The sequence below is a fragment of the Mus musculus genome, chromosome 5, assembly GCF_000001635.26.
Source record: "Mus musculus strain C57BL/6J chromosome 5, GRCm38.p6 C57BL/6J".
Classification (NCBI taxonomy): domain Eukaryota; kingdom Metazoa; phylum Chordata; class Mammalia; order Rodentia; family Muridae; genus Mus; species Mus musculus.
The window spans coordinates 123,775,958-123,793,964 of NC_000071.6; the positions used below are offsets into that span (position 1 = coordinate 123,775,958).

Here is an 18,007-nt window from a genome sequence, read left to right on the forward strand (position 1 = left end):
ACACTTCAATCTCAGCACTCAGAAGGATTTCTGGGAATTTGAGTCCAGTCTAAACTCCATAGCAGGTTACAGGCCAGCATGAGCTACAGAGTGTGTCCCTGCTTCAAAAGAAAAAACCAGCAAAGGTGGTGTTAGAGTGTTACCATGCTTAAGGTCGTGGGTTCAGTGTCTAGCCATGTAACTGATCAATAACTCCTAAGAGAACATTATAGGGCTAGAGAGGTGGCTCAGTGATTAAAAGTACATTCTACTCTTTCAAAAGACCTGGGTTCAGTTTCCAGCACCATACAACCTACAGTTCCAGTCCCAAGAGATCTGATGTGCACACCCCCCTTCCCCACACATATTTTTGAAAAAGCCTTAAAATTTGATTATGGGATTTTTTTGTGTGTGTGTGTGTGAGAATTTTATCCTTAAATGGTTTTTCTGTTTCAGAACATTCTTGCAAAATGGCTAGAACAAGCATCAAGGAACCTAGAGTTAACTGATAAGGTGATGTTCCTCTAACAAAGGTGACAATGACATTTGCACCCCTACAGTAGCCTCAGACTTGATTTTTAATGGTTTTCATATTTTTAAAGGCAAACTGGCCAGAAAATGGACTTCAGCTGGCAGAGGTGTTCTTCACTGCAGAAAAAACAGACCGGTTTGGATTCGCATCTTCTTGGCACTGGATTTCCTTGGTATGATGTAGAGACAAATTTTATGATGAAATTGTAACATCCAGGCAGAGTTTGCCTGTGTGTCTTTCTGTTTCAGTCCACTGAAAGGGAAAGTCCTTTCTTCTTTTCTGCTGGATCTATTACAACCTCAACTGTTGCAGTGTGGTCTCTACACTGAACTAGCCAAAATGAAAACCATAGACAGTCTAAGAATTGAATTGGGATTTTCAGCAAAAGTGGGAATTCAGGGTCCTATGGGAAACAGTCTGCAGGAGTCACAGCTGCTTCATTCACTTAAACCAGGAAGCCATGCTCTGTTAAAATGGTCATTCTGAAGAAGTGGCAGTGGGATGTGGGTAAGACTTAGCAGTAGAGCATTTGTCTAGCATGTGAGGCTGTGTGTCATCCTAGCATCACAAAAGGAAAGAAACCCTGCTACAGGGGAGCATGACCCGGTGCAGTTCTGGAGGCAAGCTATATTTGCCTCCTTGCTTCTAAATTTCTTCCTTCCTTCCTTCCTTCCTTCCTTCCTTCCTTCCTTCCTTCTTCCTTCCTCTCTCTCTCTCTTTCTCTTTCTCTCTCTCTCTCTCTCTCTCTCTCTCTCTCTCTCTCTTTCTCTTTCCTGTCCTGGATCTTGCTTTGTAGGCCAGGCCAGCCTCGAACTCAAAGATCCGGCTGCATCTGCCTTCTGAGTGCCTGGATTAAACATGTGCATTACCGCTGCCTGGCACATCTATCTTTCTTAAAGTTAATTTCTCTCTTGAGTTTTCTCAAACAATCAAGCATGAATTATACTAGGAAAAGTGTGCAACTTTACAGTTTTAAAAATGATATTGGGAGTACTAGAGTTGAGTTTGTAAATTAATGTATGAGACGTAATGAAATCCATTGTGAAGTATTCAGTCTTTTAGTACCAGACAAGGTGATCTTTAAGAATGTGTATTATGATGGCTACCATGTAGTATGATTGCCACAGTGCTTGCTGAGCTTGCATGAAGCCCTGTGTGTGTCCTCAGTGACACATGAACTCGGTATGTTGGTGCATACTTGTACTCTGAGGGTGTGGCCGGTAGAGGCAGAAGGATCATCCTTGGCTATGTATCCAGTTCATGGCTATCCTGGGCTAGCTGAGATCCTGCCTCAAAAAAAAAAAAATTATACACACACACACACACACACACACACACACACACATGCGCACATATATATGCACACATACACACACACACATGTGTGGGGCCTTCTGTTACCAGGTCTCAAATTTTTAGTAAATTTCAGGTTCTGGTTTTTCCTGTGAGTAAGCACTGGTAATCGTGGTCATAACTGATTTCTTTGAGATAAGTTTGACTGTGTTTCCCTATCACACACTTTTGTATCCTTTAGTGATGTTAATAATGCTTTCGTTGTAAAAGGATTATCAAAACACAGAGGAAGTCCGCCAGTTACGGACACTGGTGAGCAAGTTGCGGGAGCTGATCATTCTGCATAGGAAATACAACTGCAAGCTGGCCCTCTCGGACTTTGAGAAGGTACCAGTTCCAGCCCCTGAGCACTGTTTTGTTTTTTGGTATCCAGTAGTGGCAAACAACTGCATCACTTACCCCGTCTCCCCGTCCCTCATCTAGGAAAATGCCACCACTGTGGTGTTCCGCATGTTCGACAGGGTCTCGGCCCCAGAGCTGATCCCTTCGGTCTTAGAGAAGTCTGTGAGAGTTTACATTCGCGAACAGAATCTGCAAGAGGAGGAGCTGCTGTTGCTCTATATAGAGGTAATGTTTTCTTTAACTTTTAAAGTATTGACTTCCTATATGTGACTGTGCGCACAGACACGGTACATGTGTGGCGGTCTAACACAAGCTGGGAGACTCAGTTCTCTCCTCCTGTCACACGCCTCTGGGTCTCCAACTCAGGTCGTCAGGCTTGGAGGCAAGCGCCTCTCCCTGCTGAGCCATCCCATCCATCCCTGCTTTAGTTTGTGAAGTCTGAACGGTGCCTCTGCATGTTCAGTGCTCGACTCTGGAAGGAGCGTAAGGCTTTTACCACTGGCACCTACGAAGCATTTTGAATTGATCATAACATAAGCTGACTTTTATTGTCAGAGGACCTCCCAGCTATTCGATAGGCTCAGGGGGTGGGGGTGGGGTGGTTACTCAGGCCTGCAAGTTCAAAACCAACTAGGCAACACAATGAGATCCCATCTCACAAGATGAAGAAAAGCAGAAGGTGTTTTCCAAGGGCCTCCTGTGACGTATTAGGAGGAGCTTAATGCTTACTGGTTTTTGACGAAGGTGATAAGGATCAGGCCTCAGGCCTCCAGAGTCTAAGCTACATCCCCAACCTGGCAGTTTTTATAAACAATACAATAGTGCAATAATCTCTTTTGGGAGGTGGGAGGGGTGGGAGATTGGTTTGGCTTTGCTACTTACATGACCCTGGCTGTTCTGGAACTTCCTATGTAGACCAGACTGACCTCAAACTCACAGAGATCAGCCGACCTCCTAGTGTTGTGTTTAAAGGCATGTGCACTACCTCTGGCCCAATAATATCTGTAGACCCTTCAGAAATACTTCTTTTTTACATTTTCTATGCCATATGAAAACATAGGCTAAATTTTTGGCTGCATGCGTGTGCGTGTGTGTGTGTGTGTGTGTGTGTGTGTGTGTGTGTGTGTGTTATGCATTAACTGTATGTGAGTTTGGGCAAGCACGTCCCACAATAGCAGCCATGTAGAGGCTGGAGAACACCTTTCATGGGGTCAGCTCTTTCCTTCCACTGGAAAGAGCTGGCCTGGGATCAAACTCAGGTCAGCAGGTGACTTTACATGCTCAATACCTTGCTGGCCCATTTGCCAGCAAGAGTTTCTAAATTTGTTTGTGTAGCCATCCTGGCTGTCTTGAACTCGCTGTGTAGACCAGGCTGGCATCTACCTCCCGAGCACTGGCATTAAAGGTGTGTGCCACCGCGCCTAGGCTGTGAGCATTTCTAATATGTATGGTTCCCTTCCTTAGGATTTACTGAAGAGGTGTAGCTCAAAGTCAATGACTCTCTTCGACACAGCGTGGGAAGCAAAGGCCATGGCCGTGATAAGATGCTTGTCTGACACAGATGTAAGCAAACCCCAGCTGCTGGCGTTTTCTGTTTTGGGTAGGGAGTTCCCTTTTGAACGTTGGCTCTTGAAGCGATTTTCTGGCCATAAAAATGATATATATTGGTTAGGGAAATTTTTCATAGAATGTAAAAAATATAAAAAGGAGATAAAAACATGCATAATTCTATTTCCTTTGATAATGGAAAATAAGATTTGAAAATGTTCTTGTTTCCATTGTCAAAAGAATTTCGTGGACAACGGGATGCCTCTCTCTCTCTGTTCAGGATCTTTACTTAAAAATTGAAACTCATATAGTAAGGCATTGACATTGAGCTTTAGTGTGGTTTCCCACTTTCTAATGAATGGGCTCACAGTCCAAGCATCTAAGAGCCTTTAAGTCATCTATGAAGCCTTGTCTTAGAAAAACAATTGAGTATAGGTAAATAACTAAATATTTAAAATATAAGGGCAGCACTGGTTGTCTCAATGGGTTAAAGAAAGGAGGTGAAGTTAGGAGGGGCCATGTTAGTCTGGAGGCGTTGGAGGAGGTATTGGGGTACACATGATCAAAAAAGATTATATATGCATATGAAATTCTCAAAAAGTAAATTGAAAGATTATCTTCAAACCACAAAAGATTATCTTTACACTGTGGAAACTGCTGTTAAGTATGAAAAGAGCTGAGCATGTAGGAAAACTCTTCAGCTGCTGACTGACAATATCCTAGGAATTTAATAGCAGAATTACTCGGCTTCTTTTTGTTGTTCAGAAATAGGGTAGGTATCACATATCCCAGGCTAGCCCCAAATTCACTCAGCAGGAGATGGTGCTCTTGAACTTTTTTTTAGATTTATTTTATGCTTTGTGTATTAATGTTTTACTTGCATGTGTGTATGTGCACCGTGTATAGGCCTGGTGTCCCTCAGAGTCAGTGTCCCAGCTCCTGGAACTCCACCTGGTTTGGGTTCTGGGAATTGAACTCCAGACCTCTGCAGGAGCAGCAAGTGCTCTTAACTACCGAGCCATCTCTCTAGGCTGACCTTGAACTTGTGCTGGAGCTACAGGCATGTCCCACGGCAGCTGGTTTGAAATGGCTCTTTATGTTGACCATAGGAGGAAGCGCATGCTTCTGCAGACAGATGAAACGCTCTCAGTCTCCCTGTCTTGCTGTGTGCAGTGCTGCTCGCTTCCGTGAGAGCACAGCTGAGTGCTGGGCACTGTTCCTCTGTGGTCTCTTTGTAGCTCATCTTTGATGCTGTGCTGAAGATAATGTACAAGGCGGTGGTTCCCTGGAGTGCAGCCGTGGAGCAGCTGGTGAAACAGCACCTGGAAATGGACCACCCCAAGTAAGTGTGCAGTCTGATGCTGCAGTTGACCCCCAGTTTTGTTTTCCTTTGCCTGTCTCATAGTCTTGCTAATATCAGTACGTTTTGTTTAGAGTCAAGTTATTGCAGGAAAGCTACAAACTGATGGAGATGAAGAAACTTTTGCGAGGGTATGGGATAAGAGAGGTGAATCTCCTGAACAAGGAAATAATGGTAAGTGCTGGTTGGATTGGGTCCTCTTTCTTGTATTTTTAAGGCAGCATGGAAAACTGATGGAAGATTTTCATATTTAAAGTTATCAGAGCTAGACTTATTATGTGGGAGAGAGTCACACGTGTGCTGTGGGAAGCAGATGGAGGTGGGGGCAAACACAGGAGTCAGTTCTCACTTTCTGCCATGCAGACTTTATGGTGCAAACTCATGGCCTCTAACTTGGCTCAAAGCACCTTTATCCATTGGCCCCATAATCGTAGGTCCAGTGTAGGTTTTTGATGTTGTTGTTTGTTTTTGTTTTAATTTTTGCTGCATTTTAAGAATATTTAAGGCATTTTGCCTTTATAAGCAAGTGATTTCGGGCCTCTGTGAGTCTTCTTGTTAAGATATACTCATTATCTCTTCCAGAGAGTGATCCGATACATTCTAAAGCAGGACATCCCGTCTTCTTTAGAAGATGCTCTGAAGGTGGCCCAGGGGTACAGGCTGTCTGATGACGAAATCTACAGCCTGAGAATCATCGATCTGATTGACAGGGAGCAGGTGTGGAGCTTTAGGTTGTGTGGCGGGGGCTGCTTTGCTGACTCCATCTTCATGAAGCTAAACTGTCCCAGCTACTGTCACCAAACAAAATCAAGAAGCTCTATCAGCATGGAAGCGTTACAGTGACCACTCTATGTTGCTCTATCAGCATGAAACATTACAGTAACTACTTCTTAAGTACTTTTAAAAGGTGCCTTGTGATTGGCTAATGGTTAGTACAGCTCAACCTCGGGTTTTATACATGACATGGGACTCTGAGATTCTAAAGTAAAGGATGTGGTTCTGCGGTTCTCTGCCTGATTTTCTTAGGTGTTACAAATTGAAACTAAGGCCTCATGCATGCTAATTATACTTTTCAGCACTGCACTGTCACCTTTTGTCACCTTAAATGTCTTTATTGCTTTATATTCAGCAGCCATGGGGTTGCTCAAGTGCTAAGGTGATCGTCATTGCCCTGGGCTGGTTGTAAGTTTAGTTTTATGTACCACTGCCATTCAAAATAGGATTTCCAGATGTTTGGGTTTTTTGAGTCGGGGTCTCATTCTATGGCCCAAACCATCTTGGAGTGCTGTGTAGCCCAGGCTGGCCTTTCAGTGCCCTGCTGTGAAGTACTAAGATTGCTTGTGTGGGCTCTGCCACCATACCTAATCTTCCAGTTATCAGGTTTATGCTTATATTTTATTTATTTATGTACGTATGTGGGCGTTTTGTCTGTGTACACATCTGCACACAAGAAAGGGCTATCAGATCCCATGGAACTACAGCTATAGGAGGTTGTAAGCCACCATGTGGGTACTGAGAAATGAACTCAGGTCCTCTGGGAGAATTCGCATCCAGTGCTCTTAACCGCTCAGCCATCTTACTAGCCCACAGATTTTTAAAGACATCAAGCTGTCGTCTTTTTTCCCCCCCATTCTGCACACTAGGCAGCATAGATCAGAGATTTTTGTTGTTTTTTTCTTTCTCATTTTCAAGTAGAAAAGAAAGCTAATTTCAAACTATTCCTTGTAAGGACCAGCCACTTTCTTCCCTTCTTTCTCACACTGTTCACAGGGGGGAGATTGCCTCCTGCTACTGAAGTCTCTGCCTGCCGCTGAAGCCGAGAAGACTGCAGAAAGGGTTATCATCTGGGCTCGACTGGCACTGCAGGAGGAGCCTGACGGCTCTGAGGAGGTGAGGCAAAGGGTCAGGGTGGACACGCTGGGACCTTGCATTCCAGGACAGCCTAGCTCCATAATAAACCCTTGTTTCAGAGGAAATCTTTGAAGCTTAAAGATGCCCTCAGTAGAGCCAGCCTATTCTTCTAGCAATAAGAAATCGTGTCGCAGGACACTCAACTTTAATGCCAGGCAGAGTAGCCAGCCTATGGGTCTATATAATGAGTTCTAAAACCAGCCTGGACAACACAGTAAGACCCTGTCTCCTGTCTGTCTGTCTCTCTGACTCGATCTCTGTCTCTCTCTGTCTCTCTCTTTCTGTCTTTCATATACATACACTAAAAAAGAGAAAACAAAAAAAAAGAAACCTAATACCTAATTACCTAAATAGTTGGAGTTTTAAGTCTTGAGACGTGCTTCCCAGCTTTAAATGATCTATTTCATTCTCACGTAAAGTTGTGAAGGCAGCGCACTGTAGACTGCAGAACAGGGGACCTTCAGTGACATTTTGGTTTATTAGGGAGTAGCAGAGCCTCCTCTCAGACCCCTTGGGCGCTGCCACCGCTGCTGTGTGCGTGCTTTGCTGCTGACTGGACAGTGTCTCCCATGGTCTCGACGATGGATCACCCCCCCCCCCACGTCACGTCCTTTAGTCAATGCTCTCCCATGGTCTCGACGATGGATCACCCCCCCCCCACGTCACGTCCTTTAGTCAATGCTTCTCTTTTGCTTTTTCTTCTGTCTTTATTGCTAAAAGCATAATTAGTCCACTTAGGTGACGTAAGCTTTTGATGGGCCTTGTACTCTGCTCTCTTAAGCTTTTACCTGAGGAAGTTCCCAACTGTTTAGTGTGACCCCAAAGAAAAAGAGAGGTCTGTGGACTGTAGTGTAGTCGAAAGGCTGTGGGTTAGCATCTCTTTCCGGTAGCCCTAAAGCTGGGGTTGGTGGGTTTCCATACTTAGCCTTGGTGATGCTCTTAGAGCCTTGCAGCTGCCGGACTGGAGCTACACATAACCCTCAGCCACTTGCTTTATTACTTTCCTGACTCCTTGGTTGGTTCATTGTTTGTTTCCTTTATCTTCTTTTACCTCGGTTTTCTGTTGGTACTGAGGCTGGGACTCATGCCTGAGACATGCTAGGCAAATGCGCTCCCTCTTCCCCAGCCCATGTGTGGTTTTGTCTGTGTCCAGCTGAGGTGATCAGTTAAGAAGTAGATTTCACTTTGCATATTTTAGGACAAGGCCTGGAGAATATCTGTGGCGAAGACATCGGTGGATATTCTCAAGATCCTGTGTGATATTCGAAAAGGTAGTTTTCCTAGTTTCTGTTCCTCAACTTGGTTTTTGTCCCAAAATTCACAAAGGTTCCAATGAGAAACATCTAATTTTTTTTTTTTTAATTAGTCATCTTAGACTACAGCATGTGAAATTGAGAAATTTTCTGTCTACACGTTTCATGAAGCTGGCCATTGTTGGACTAGATACCTGATGTAGCTGTCGTCTATGATAAGGAAAAAAAAACCCATGTAAACTTGGACTTAAAAAAGTTGAAAAAGTAACTCACTTAGGAAGCAGGAATATAATTTGTTTCAGAAGGACCGCCATTCTTTTTATATTTTATTTTTTAGAATTGTGTGTCTGTTCTTTGGGTACTGCATGTGTCTGTCAGGCCAGAGAAGTTGAAGACCCTGGAGCTGGAGTTACAGGCGGCCTCGGCTTCCTGATGTGTGTGCTGGGAATTGAACTCTGATTCTCTGGAAGAGCAGGGCGTGCTCTTAACTACGGATTCATCTTTCCAGCCCCCGCTCTTTTATTATAAGCCTTAAACTTCCCTTTTCTACCCCCAAGAAGAAGACTCTTGTCACATTTGATCTTTCTTTGCACGTCAGTTATGTTATGTTAGGGGCAGTGAGACGGCTCACCAGGTAAAGGCACTTAGCAGGCGAGCCTATCAGCCTGAGTTCTATCCCTGAAACCTGTGTAGATGTAGCAGGAGAGAACTTCCCCCACAGCATGCATACACATACAACACACACACACAACAAATAAAATTTCAAAACTCTTACAGCAGCAACTGAAACCCACCACAAAAGACTTCTAAGCAAACCAAAGTTAATTGGGTAATCTCTAAGAATACTGGTTTATTGAGGCCATAGCCCTAAAGACTGAGAAGGCCAAGGACACGGTGCCAGCATCTACTCAGGGTCTGCCAGGGGCCTTGCTGCATCATGATGTGACAGAGGACATCATGGGTTCAGAAGTACTAAGCTAGAGCCACCAAGCACTCTGGAAACAACCCATTGACCCCTGACTGGATTAACCTGCTCGGGATGAGTTTTCAGTCACCTTCCTATGTGAAATTCAGGTCCTGCCTCCTGTTACTGTGATGACGTTCTGGGGGGAATTCAAGTTAGACCATGTGGGAATCTGTATATCTGCTGTAACTTTCTAAAATGTAATTCCAGACAATCTGCAGAAGAAGGATGAATCTGAAGAATTCCTGAAGCGATTTCAAATGGTTGCTAGTTTACAGGTAAAGAGATTAAGCACGTGGCCTTAATGCTTTCATCCTTCAGGGATGGTGACACACTGGTTCTTTTTTCTCAACAACTTTATTGTGGTGTAATTCATGTATCACATACAGTATTGATAACTTTTGATATATAGTATTTCTAGTTTCTTAACATTATAGTAAAATACACATAACAAAATGATGCATTCTAGCTGGTTCTCTGCCTGCATTGCAGTGATATCAGTTACATTCACAATGCTATGTACCCATCTCCTCTGCTCTTTTCACACTCAGATCCGAAACTCTGTACTCACAAGGCAGCAGAACTCTCTCAGGGTTAAGCTTTCTTTTGCAAGGCTCCACTCAGCACAGAATTATCTGGACTCAAATGTCAGGAGTGTTAAAATTAGGAAGAGCTTCATAATGATGCTTTCTTATTTACCTACCTTTTAATGTTAGCATTTTATAACTTTTGAGCCATAAAAGTGTTAAACTCCTAGTTTACTAGGGAGTAGTTTCTGAAGCAGGGGCTGAAATGGAACGCTGAGTAGACTTATGGCTGTCTTGCTTTGCTGCAGGAGAACTTTGAGGTCTTCCTTCCATTTGAAGACTACAGCAACACCGCCTTGGTAGCTGGCCTTCGAGAACAGTATATTAAGGCACAGGAAGCTGCACAGGCTGAGCACAAACACAGGGGACCCCCCGGGCCCACCCCGGCTAGGGGGACACACCTGAGCATCAAGTCAAAGCTGCACCGACAGGCACTGGCCCTGCAGGTGTCTGAACAGGAGCTGGAGGCAGAGCTGACCTTGAGAGCCTTAAAGGACGGGAAGGTGGTGGCCGCCCTGAGCAAATGCAGGTGACACCTGGATTTCCACCTCATTTGACAGTGGCATTTGCTCTGTTCATTTCTTTACCAATAAGCACAGGGCCAGGACAACTTGCGTTTTCACAATGCAAGTTTGAGAGCCCATTTTGTAGCCTCTGTCTAAAAATAGTGTCATGGAAGGAAAATAGACCCACTCAGTTGGTGACGTCACTATTGAAAGTCAGCTTAGTTGGTGACATAACTATTGAATGTCAGCTCAGTTGGTGATTTCACTATTGAATGTCAGCTCCGGGACACCTTGACCCTTAAGGGTATACTTTAAAAATAGATTATATTGCCGGGCGTGGTGGCACACGCCTTTAATCCCAGCACTTGGGAGGTTTGAGGCCAGCCTGGTCTACAGAGTGAGTTCCAGGACAGCCAGGGCTACACAGAGAAACCCTGTCTCGAAAAACCAAAAAAAAAAAAAAGGATTATATTTTGTCCCATGAAAATATTTTGAAGACTTTTCATGTGTTGCCATTAGTGGTTAGGTATAAACACAGGGACAAACACGTGTGCTTGTGGCACGACTCCTAACTCCCCCTCTTCTTTCCCCCACAGAGATTTACTTAAGCATTACTGCAATGCCGACACTGGGAGGTTACTGTTTGTGGTGTGTCAGAAGCTCTGTCAGATGTTGGCTGACGATGTCCCAATGGTGGCCCCAGGAGGACTCAGCCTTCCTTCTGAGATCCATGACCTCGCATGCCACGCTGTCACCATCTGCAGTCCAGGTGACAGGACAGACAAACCTCTCATGTTCTCTGGTCCATTGTATCGCTGTGTTCCACCGCTATCTCTTGATAACTGCGTTCCGGAAACCACACGAGAGACAGCTCTCCTTACGCTAGGCATTATAATTAACAACTGAGTGTGGTTGCCTCCTCAAATGCTTGCAGTTAGGTGGCTGAGAGCCAGGAGGATCATCGACCCTGGGCTAGCCTAGACTACATAGCCAGACCTTGTCAGTCAGGAAGTCCATTAACAATGTCATTCCTTATATTGATGGCATTTGCTTCTGTGTGATCCTGGTGTCCATGACATGTGATCATGTGATCCCACATGAATCTTTTTCAAGGCATGCTTAAGCACAGACAGGAACTGTGTTTCCAATAGTCAAAGCTATGTGGTGAATCTAAGTGGTTGTTAAAGCAGTCTGACGACACTTTCCACTTTCAGATTATTTGCTGGATGTTTTAGAACTAAGTAAATACACTTTAACCGCTGTGGAGCTTTGCAGACAATGCCAGATGGATGACTGTGGAATGCTGATGAAGGTAAGCCACCTCTGAGTTCTATTTCCATAAACAGCACAGCTGCTGGCCCAGTGTCTGGCCCTGCAGATCACTTGCACAGTTCATAGAAATGCGGAATTCATCACTTGCCTTGGTAGCCAGCATTTGCTTCTTTGTGGGTAGCACTGCTTTTCCATTTCAATCCTCTAGGAGAAGCCGGGTTTGGTGGCGCACGCCTTTAATCCCAGCACTCGGGAGACAGAGGCAGGCAGGATTTCTGAGTTCAAGGCTAGCCTGGTCTACAAAGTGAGTTCCAGGACAGCCAGGGCTACACAGAGAAACCCTGTCTTGAAAAACCAAACAAACAAACAATCCTCTAGGAGCTAACAAAAGGATAGAGGAGAAAGGGGGTGATATCATCATGAGACTACTTAACAAACCGAGAGACCAACAGCAAACAACAACCCAATGCATCTCTCTGGGCCCTAGCAGTCATTCTACCCTCTGAAAGTTACCAGAAGTCCAAATGTTACACAGTTGAAGAAACTATCTGCCAGTGTCAAAATCACACCCCTCCTAGAGCAGGAGGCAAATCATAGTCAGCTGCTGTCCACAGTCTGAAACAGCCTCATCCCACACCGCGGCTTAAAACTAAAACATAGTCTTAGAATAGTTCTGTAGTGTTTTGGTTTTTGGTTTGTTTGTTTGTTTGAAGAAAACAAAATTCCAAAATTGTTACTACATAGTTTTTCTTGCTCTCTGGAAAACTGTCCTCTAAAAAGCTGTGAAGCCAATTCTCTTTCCAGGCAAACTTGTTCATTTTGATTTGAACTGTTTTTGAAATATAGGGCCTTAACCAAGGCCTCTTTGGATGTTGAGCTTCTGTTAAGAGTTTAATCAAAGTAATATTTTATAAGTCACCATCCAGAACAGAATGTTAGAATACCGTTTTCCCTTAGTACTCACAGAATTGGTTCCAGGCTGCCTCTCCCCTCAGAGATACCAGTATCTCTGGGTGCTAGAATCCTTTTGTATCCAAAACTAACATTTACACGTAACCCACGTACATTTCTCACACTTCCAACAGCTCCAGCTTTTACTGAATAAGTTTGATCCAACATTGGTCAGGTCTGTAGCCATAGACTGAGGATTCAGAGTTGTGTGTAAACATCGAAAGTGTTGGGCTCTTGTGCTGGCTCAGTGGTTTAGAGCATTTGCCACTCTTCAGGCACTGAACTACATGATGCAGCTGCAAGGGTCTGTAACTCCTGCTCCAGGGCATCCAACACTTCTCTCTCCCAGGTACATATACAGGCCTACGTATAATTAATTAATAAAAACATTTTTTGTTTTTTCAAGCTGTTGGGCTCTCAACCTGACCCCTGACTCAGCTTGGGTAAGGTGGTATGTGCTACAGTGCACCTAACACTGTCTTTTCCATACGTTTGCCGTTAGGCCGCTCTTGGAACTCACAAGGATCCCTATGAAGAGTGGTCCTTTAGTGACTTCTTCAGTGAAGATGGAATTGTTCTCGAGTCCCAGGTGGTGCTGCCTGTCATCTATGAATTGATCTCATCAGTGATGCCCCCTGCAGGTAGATCACACTTGGTTCATTATTTTCTACATGTTTTTACTCTATGCACGCTGGAGCTCTAGAGGCTGAGAACCAGAACTGCATCCCATAAGGTCCGTTTATACACTTAAGGACCCAAGTGCAAAGGAACACCTGCGGCATATTATTTCATTTAGGCAAGGGAAAACCCAGCTCTCAATTAAGTCATGGTATTTGATGTCAGGGCAGGGGTTGCCCCTAGGGATGGTGGGTAAGATGCTTTTCTGTTGCTGTAGTAAGATAGCATGACAAAAAGCAACTTATGGAAGAAAGGGGTTGCTTTGGCTTACAGTTCCAGAGGGTAAAGCGTCTACCATGGTAGTAGAACAAGGAAGCCAAGAGCTCACATGTTCCAAAGCAACAGTGAAGCACCGAGAACAAACTGGAAACGGTGCTTTAACATCCAAAGCCTGCCTCCATAGCTAGCCCCCTCCAGCAAGGCTACCTGCTGACACTCCCCAAACAGCGCCATCACCCGAGGACCAAGTATTCACATATCCAAGCCTGTGGGGACATTCCTCATTCAAACCACCATCCCTGGGGCATGACTGTAGACGGGTGTGTGGGGCTGTGGGTCCTGTAAAGTTCTGGCTCTTGGTCTTGCTGCTGCCATACCCAATTTGGCTGCTTATAGGTTGTACGCTTATCTGGGCATATGGATGTGTAGTTGAAGGCTTTTGTTTGGTGGGCTGGCTTTATCTGAGGGGTTTGTTTTGAGATAGGACTTGCTATGAACTTGCAATCTGTCACCAAAGTGCTGGGATGTCAGGCACGAGTCACCATGCTTGGCTCTGAGGTTTGTCGCTCATTTTGCTTCTTACAGCCAGTGTTTGCTTTAGATCATTATTTGGCAATAGAGCAGTTTCCATGACATCTGAGTTTGGTGCTTTGTATGAGTTCCATTGTTTAGTCTTAGTTAATTTGTTTTTCTCTTTTGTAGAAAGCAAAAGACATCCTTTGGATTCTATAAGTTTGCCATACTGCTCCACTAGTGAAGGTATTTACAATTAGAAATGTATATTATATTATAATTTTACAAATGCACAAATGCCAGGATAACTTAAAGCATAAATTCTTACATATTGAAATTTTGAATGTGAGTTTGTCATAATCCTTGATGTAATTGTTTCATGTCTTAATTGTTATGTTTTCAGAAGCCAATTATTTGATTTGTCTAATTGTATTATCGTTAATGACTTCATATATTTTAGGTTTATGTATAGAGAAAATATCTTCAACTGCTAATAACTTATTAAGCATCTAAATTTACACACACACACACACACACACACACACATGGCTAACCTATCTCATTATCTTGTGGTCTAAATCCAGCCTCATGTTAACTCTTCATTTACTGACTTTGGGAATGAATTTCATAACTGTTAACTTTTTTGAGGAATTAGGTCATTCCTGAAAGCAATTTTCTAAAACAATGATCATTATTTAAAAACAACAACCCAAAAAAAGGGGTGGGTGGGTGGGAGAATTGATGGCTTAGTGGTTAACAGCATGGCTGCTCTTGTAGAGGGCCTACGTTCAGTTCCCAGCACCCACACCAACACTTACAGCTCCCTGTAACTTCAGTTCCCTCTGACCCGCAAAGGTCTCTGCACACCCGTAGTCCACACACACTCAGGCATGCATACATGTACATTTAGTAAATAAATAAATAATTATTGGTGAAGATAATTATTGCAAATCATCTCACGTTTCAGGAGAAAACCGTATTCTCCCTCTTGTAAGCTCCATCTCTGCTCTGCTCCGGAGCCTCCAGGAATGTAGTCAGTGGGAGCTAGCCCTGAGGTTCGTGGTGGGCTCCTTTGGTACCTGCCTGCAGCACTCTATGTCAAACGTCATGAGTATCAGCTTGAGTAAACAGGTATGACTTTCATAATCAATTATTTGACCTTTGGGTAATTCCCCAATGCTCTGCCAAACAGATCTCTTTCCTGTTGGCAAAGGCACCAATGAGTGCTTGTTAAATGCCAGATACACTTGTTGAGCATCTACTAAGATCCCAGGGCACCTGCACACATTTCTATCAACAGCCCTGAGAATATCTGCTTTGCAAATATACATATTCAGAATGGGGCGTGTAAGAATTAGTTTTGAGTTAGGTTGGTAATTCTTTAATCACAACACAGTATGTTTTGTTTTGTTTTGTTTTGTTGTGGTTGCTGTTGTAGGAGTTTTATTGTGTTATTGTTTGGGGAGTATCTTGCAGCCCAGGCTTGCCTTGAACTTACAGAGATCCACCTGCCTCTGTCTCCCGAGATGACACATCAAAGGGGACCTAAAGACTCTTCTGTTCTTTTCTGAAAGTTACTTGGGAAGAACACATTGGCGAACTCCAGGCATATCATTATGGAATTGAAAGAGAAGTCCATCACATTTATCAGAGAAAATGCTACGACACTCCTGCATAAAGTGAGTCTCTCTTCTTGGCTTGTTGTTTCCAGCCAGTCAGGCAATGCTGGCTAGTGTCCTACCTGCCATTCAGAAGCGTCAGGAACCAGTGTGACCACCAAACACTGCTGCTCGTGTACTGGGTTTTAGTGCATGTCAGTGTTATTCTATTGGACATGGATGCAACTGTAATGAATCTCTGTCACTTTCTAATGGACTAAAGCACACCAATGACCCTTGCCTACAGTTTACGTTTCTATCCCAGGATTTCTTCACAGGAATGCTCATTTATTAGTTGTTTAATTATTATTATTATTATTACTATTATTAATTCCCCTTTGAATCAGGGTCTTGTGTAGCACAAGCTAGTCTCAAATTTGAATTTAGTGTGTAGACAAAGATGACCTCAAAACTCCTGATTCTTCTGCCTCTAAGAGCTGGCCTCAGAGGTGTAGCCAAGCCTTTAGTAGCGTCTAAGAGACCTTTAAAGGGGAACAATTATTATTTCTTGTGTTGGGCACTAGGTTTCTCTTTGTTGGTCAGATTAATTAGTAAAATCCCCCCAGACAGGACTGAAACTCAGTCAGTATAGCTCAAGCTGGACACAAACTGCCACAAGTCTTCTACCTTGCTCTCCAGATGAGCTCATTAGTATCCCGTACCCCGTCCCCACACTGGCAGAGTGCTCTATAGTGGTTCTCAACCTGTGGGTCATGACCCCCTTGGGGTGGGGGTGGGGGAGATTGTGTATCAGATAATTATGAAGTAGCAACAAAATAATGTTGTGGTTGGGGAACCACATCCCAGGAAACTGTATTAAAGGGGTGCAGCATCAGGAACTTTAGAGGGAGCCTGAGAATGGCAGTGCCATAGTGGGTAAGGTGATTTCACACATATATGTACATGAGTACACACTTCCAGGGTTGGTGATACTTTCAGAGTTTTAGAAAGAAATTAATTACAATACAAGGAACCCTTCACTGATATATTACTTAATATCAAGCCCTCCTCTTTTCTTCTATTTTCTATAATAGAATTTTTTTTCCTCGTTTTGGAAACAGAATTTCTCTCCATAGCCTTGGCTGTCCTGGAACTTCACTAGGTAGACCAGGTTGGTCTTGAAATCACAGAGACCCACCTGCCTCTACCTCCCAGGTACTGGGATTAAAGGAATGTGTCACCATTGCATAGCATATAAGGCTCTCTATCCTTAAATATACAGTGTTTGTTTCCTTAGTGTAAAGATCTCTGGTTCAATGGCCATGCAGATTTCCCCATTGCTGAATTTAACAGTGGTTAAACACTTGTGTTAATGCCCACATTCTAATTTAATTTTGTCTCCTTTATCAATCCTGTGCTTTTGGTACAAGCTCTAGACTAACTTTTGTACTTAATGAGGCAGCAAACTACAGCCTGCAAGACGAGCTTTTAGCTTTTAAGTAAAGTTTCTCTAACACAGGGCTGTGCCCCTTGTGTGCTGTCTATGGCTGCTGAGGTTGCTTTCCTGCCTCTTGAGAAACAATGAGTTGTTGTTACAGAGGTGTGCCTACAAGGATAAAATATTGACTCTGTGGACATCGTCTAAAAGCCTTGGAGCTGGAGCAATAGCTCAGTGGTTAAGAGTACTGGCTGCTCTTCTAGAGGACCTGGGTTTGATTCCCAGTTCCTACATGGTAGCTCCCAGTAGCCTGTAACTTCAATTCTAGGAGATTCAGCGCCCTCTTCAGGCCATTGCAAGTGCTGCACACATACAGTACATAAACACTCATGTAGGCAAAAATCCCAATACATAAAATGATAGTATAATTCTTTAGGGTCAAGTCCTGGTGTTGATTTAATAATTACCTTTTATCCTGCTTAAATCTGTGAGTCTCTAAGGTGCAGAATGGTCTTGCCACCATAGCACTGCATCTCTCTCCCTAGAGTCCTCCAGAGCCTGCCGTTTTGTTTTGATTTTAGATAGAAGAGATACTGTTGAGTCATCAGAAGAAAGAGCAAGGTCTTAGGTAGACAAGGAAGCTGGGGGTGGGATCCAATGCCATGTAAAAGGGAGGGACAGCCAATTAGGCATAGATGACTGATGAGTGGAACCAAAGTCACACAGACCTCCCAGAGCATGAACAAAGATGGTTGCAAGTGCAGCAAGGCTCTATGGGACCACTGTTACATGAGCAGTCTGTTGGGACTACAGCTTAATTGCAAAGCTCACAGCTGTATTTGGGTTCTGATGCAGGGGTTGGTGGATTTGGGAAAATGTGGTAGGGGGTCAGTGACTACGGAGGCAGAGGAGGACTCATGGGAGATTTCAGATGGACCTAAACTGTAGGGAGAAGGAAGAGCCCCAGGCCCTCTCTACAAGGCTCACTGAGGCTGCCTTCCTT

At 43.9% G+C, this 18,007-nt stretch overlaps 1 protein-coding gene across 7 annotated transcripts in view; it reads left to right on the forward strand.

Annotated features, from left to right (window-relative positions):
* The window catches only part of Kntc1 (kinetochore associated 1), a 71,902-nt gene that overhangs the window by 26,266 nt on the left and 27,629 nt on the right, over positions 1 to 18,007 (forward strand). For 4 of the 7 annotated variants that reach the window (XM_006530252.4, XM_006530250.4, XM_030254330.1 and 1 more), the window contains 18 exons: positions 436 to 492; positions 582 to 683; positions 2,075 to 2,191; positions 2,288 to 2,431; positions 3,671 to 3,769; positions 4,993 to 5,096; positions 5,189 to 5,288; positions 5,697 to 5,831; positions 6,885 to 7,004; positions 8,224 to 8,296; positions 9,453 to 9,520; positions 10,078 to 10,358; positions 10,932 to 11,104; positions 11,550 to 11,647; positions 13,061 to 13,199; positions 14,158 to 14,214; positions 14,936 to 15,099; positions 15,543 to 15,647. In XM_006530252.4, coding sequence (XP_006530315.1) covers positions 436 to 492; positions 582 to 683; positions 2,075 to 2,191; positions 2,288 to 2,431; positions 3,671 to 3,769; positions 4,993 to 5,096; positions 5,189 to 5,288; positions 5,697 to 5,831; positions 6,885 to 7,004; positions 8,224 to 8,296; positions 9,453 to 9,520; positions 10,078 to 10,358; positions 10,932 to 11,104; positions 11,550 to 11,647; positions 13,061 to 13,199; positions 14,158 to 14,214; positions 14,936 to 15,099; positions 15,543 to 15,647 — 2,136 coding nt within the window. Of the gene's footprint in view, positions 1 to 435; positions 493 to 581; positions 684 to 2,074; positions 2,192 to 2,287; positions 2,432 to 3,670; positions 3,807 to 4,992; positions 5,097 to 5,188; positions 5,289 to 5,696; positions 5,832 to 5,954; positions 6,043 to 6,884; positions 7,005 to 8,223; positions 8,297 to 9,452; positions 9,521 to 10,077; positions 10,359 to 10,931; positions 11,105 to 11,549; positions 11,648 to 13,060; positions 13,200 to 14,157; positions 14,215 to 14,935; positions 15,100 to 15,468; positions 15,648 to 18,007 lie in introns of those variants that run through there. The other 3 variants (XM_006530253.4, XM_006530251.4, XM_006530254.2) reach the window with 3 other exon arrangements.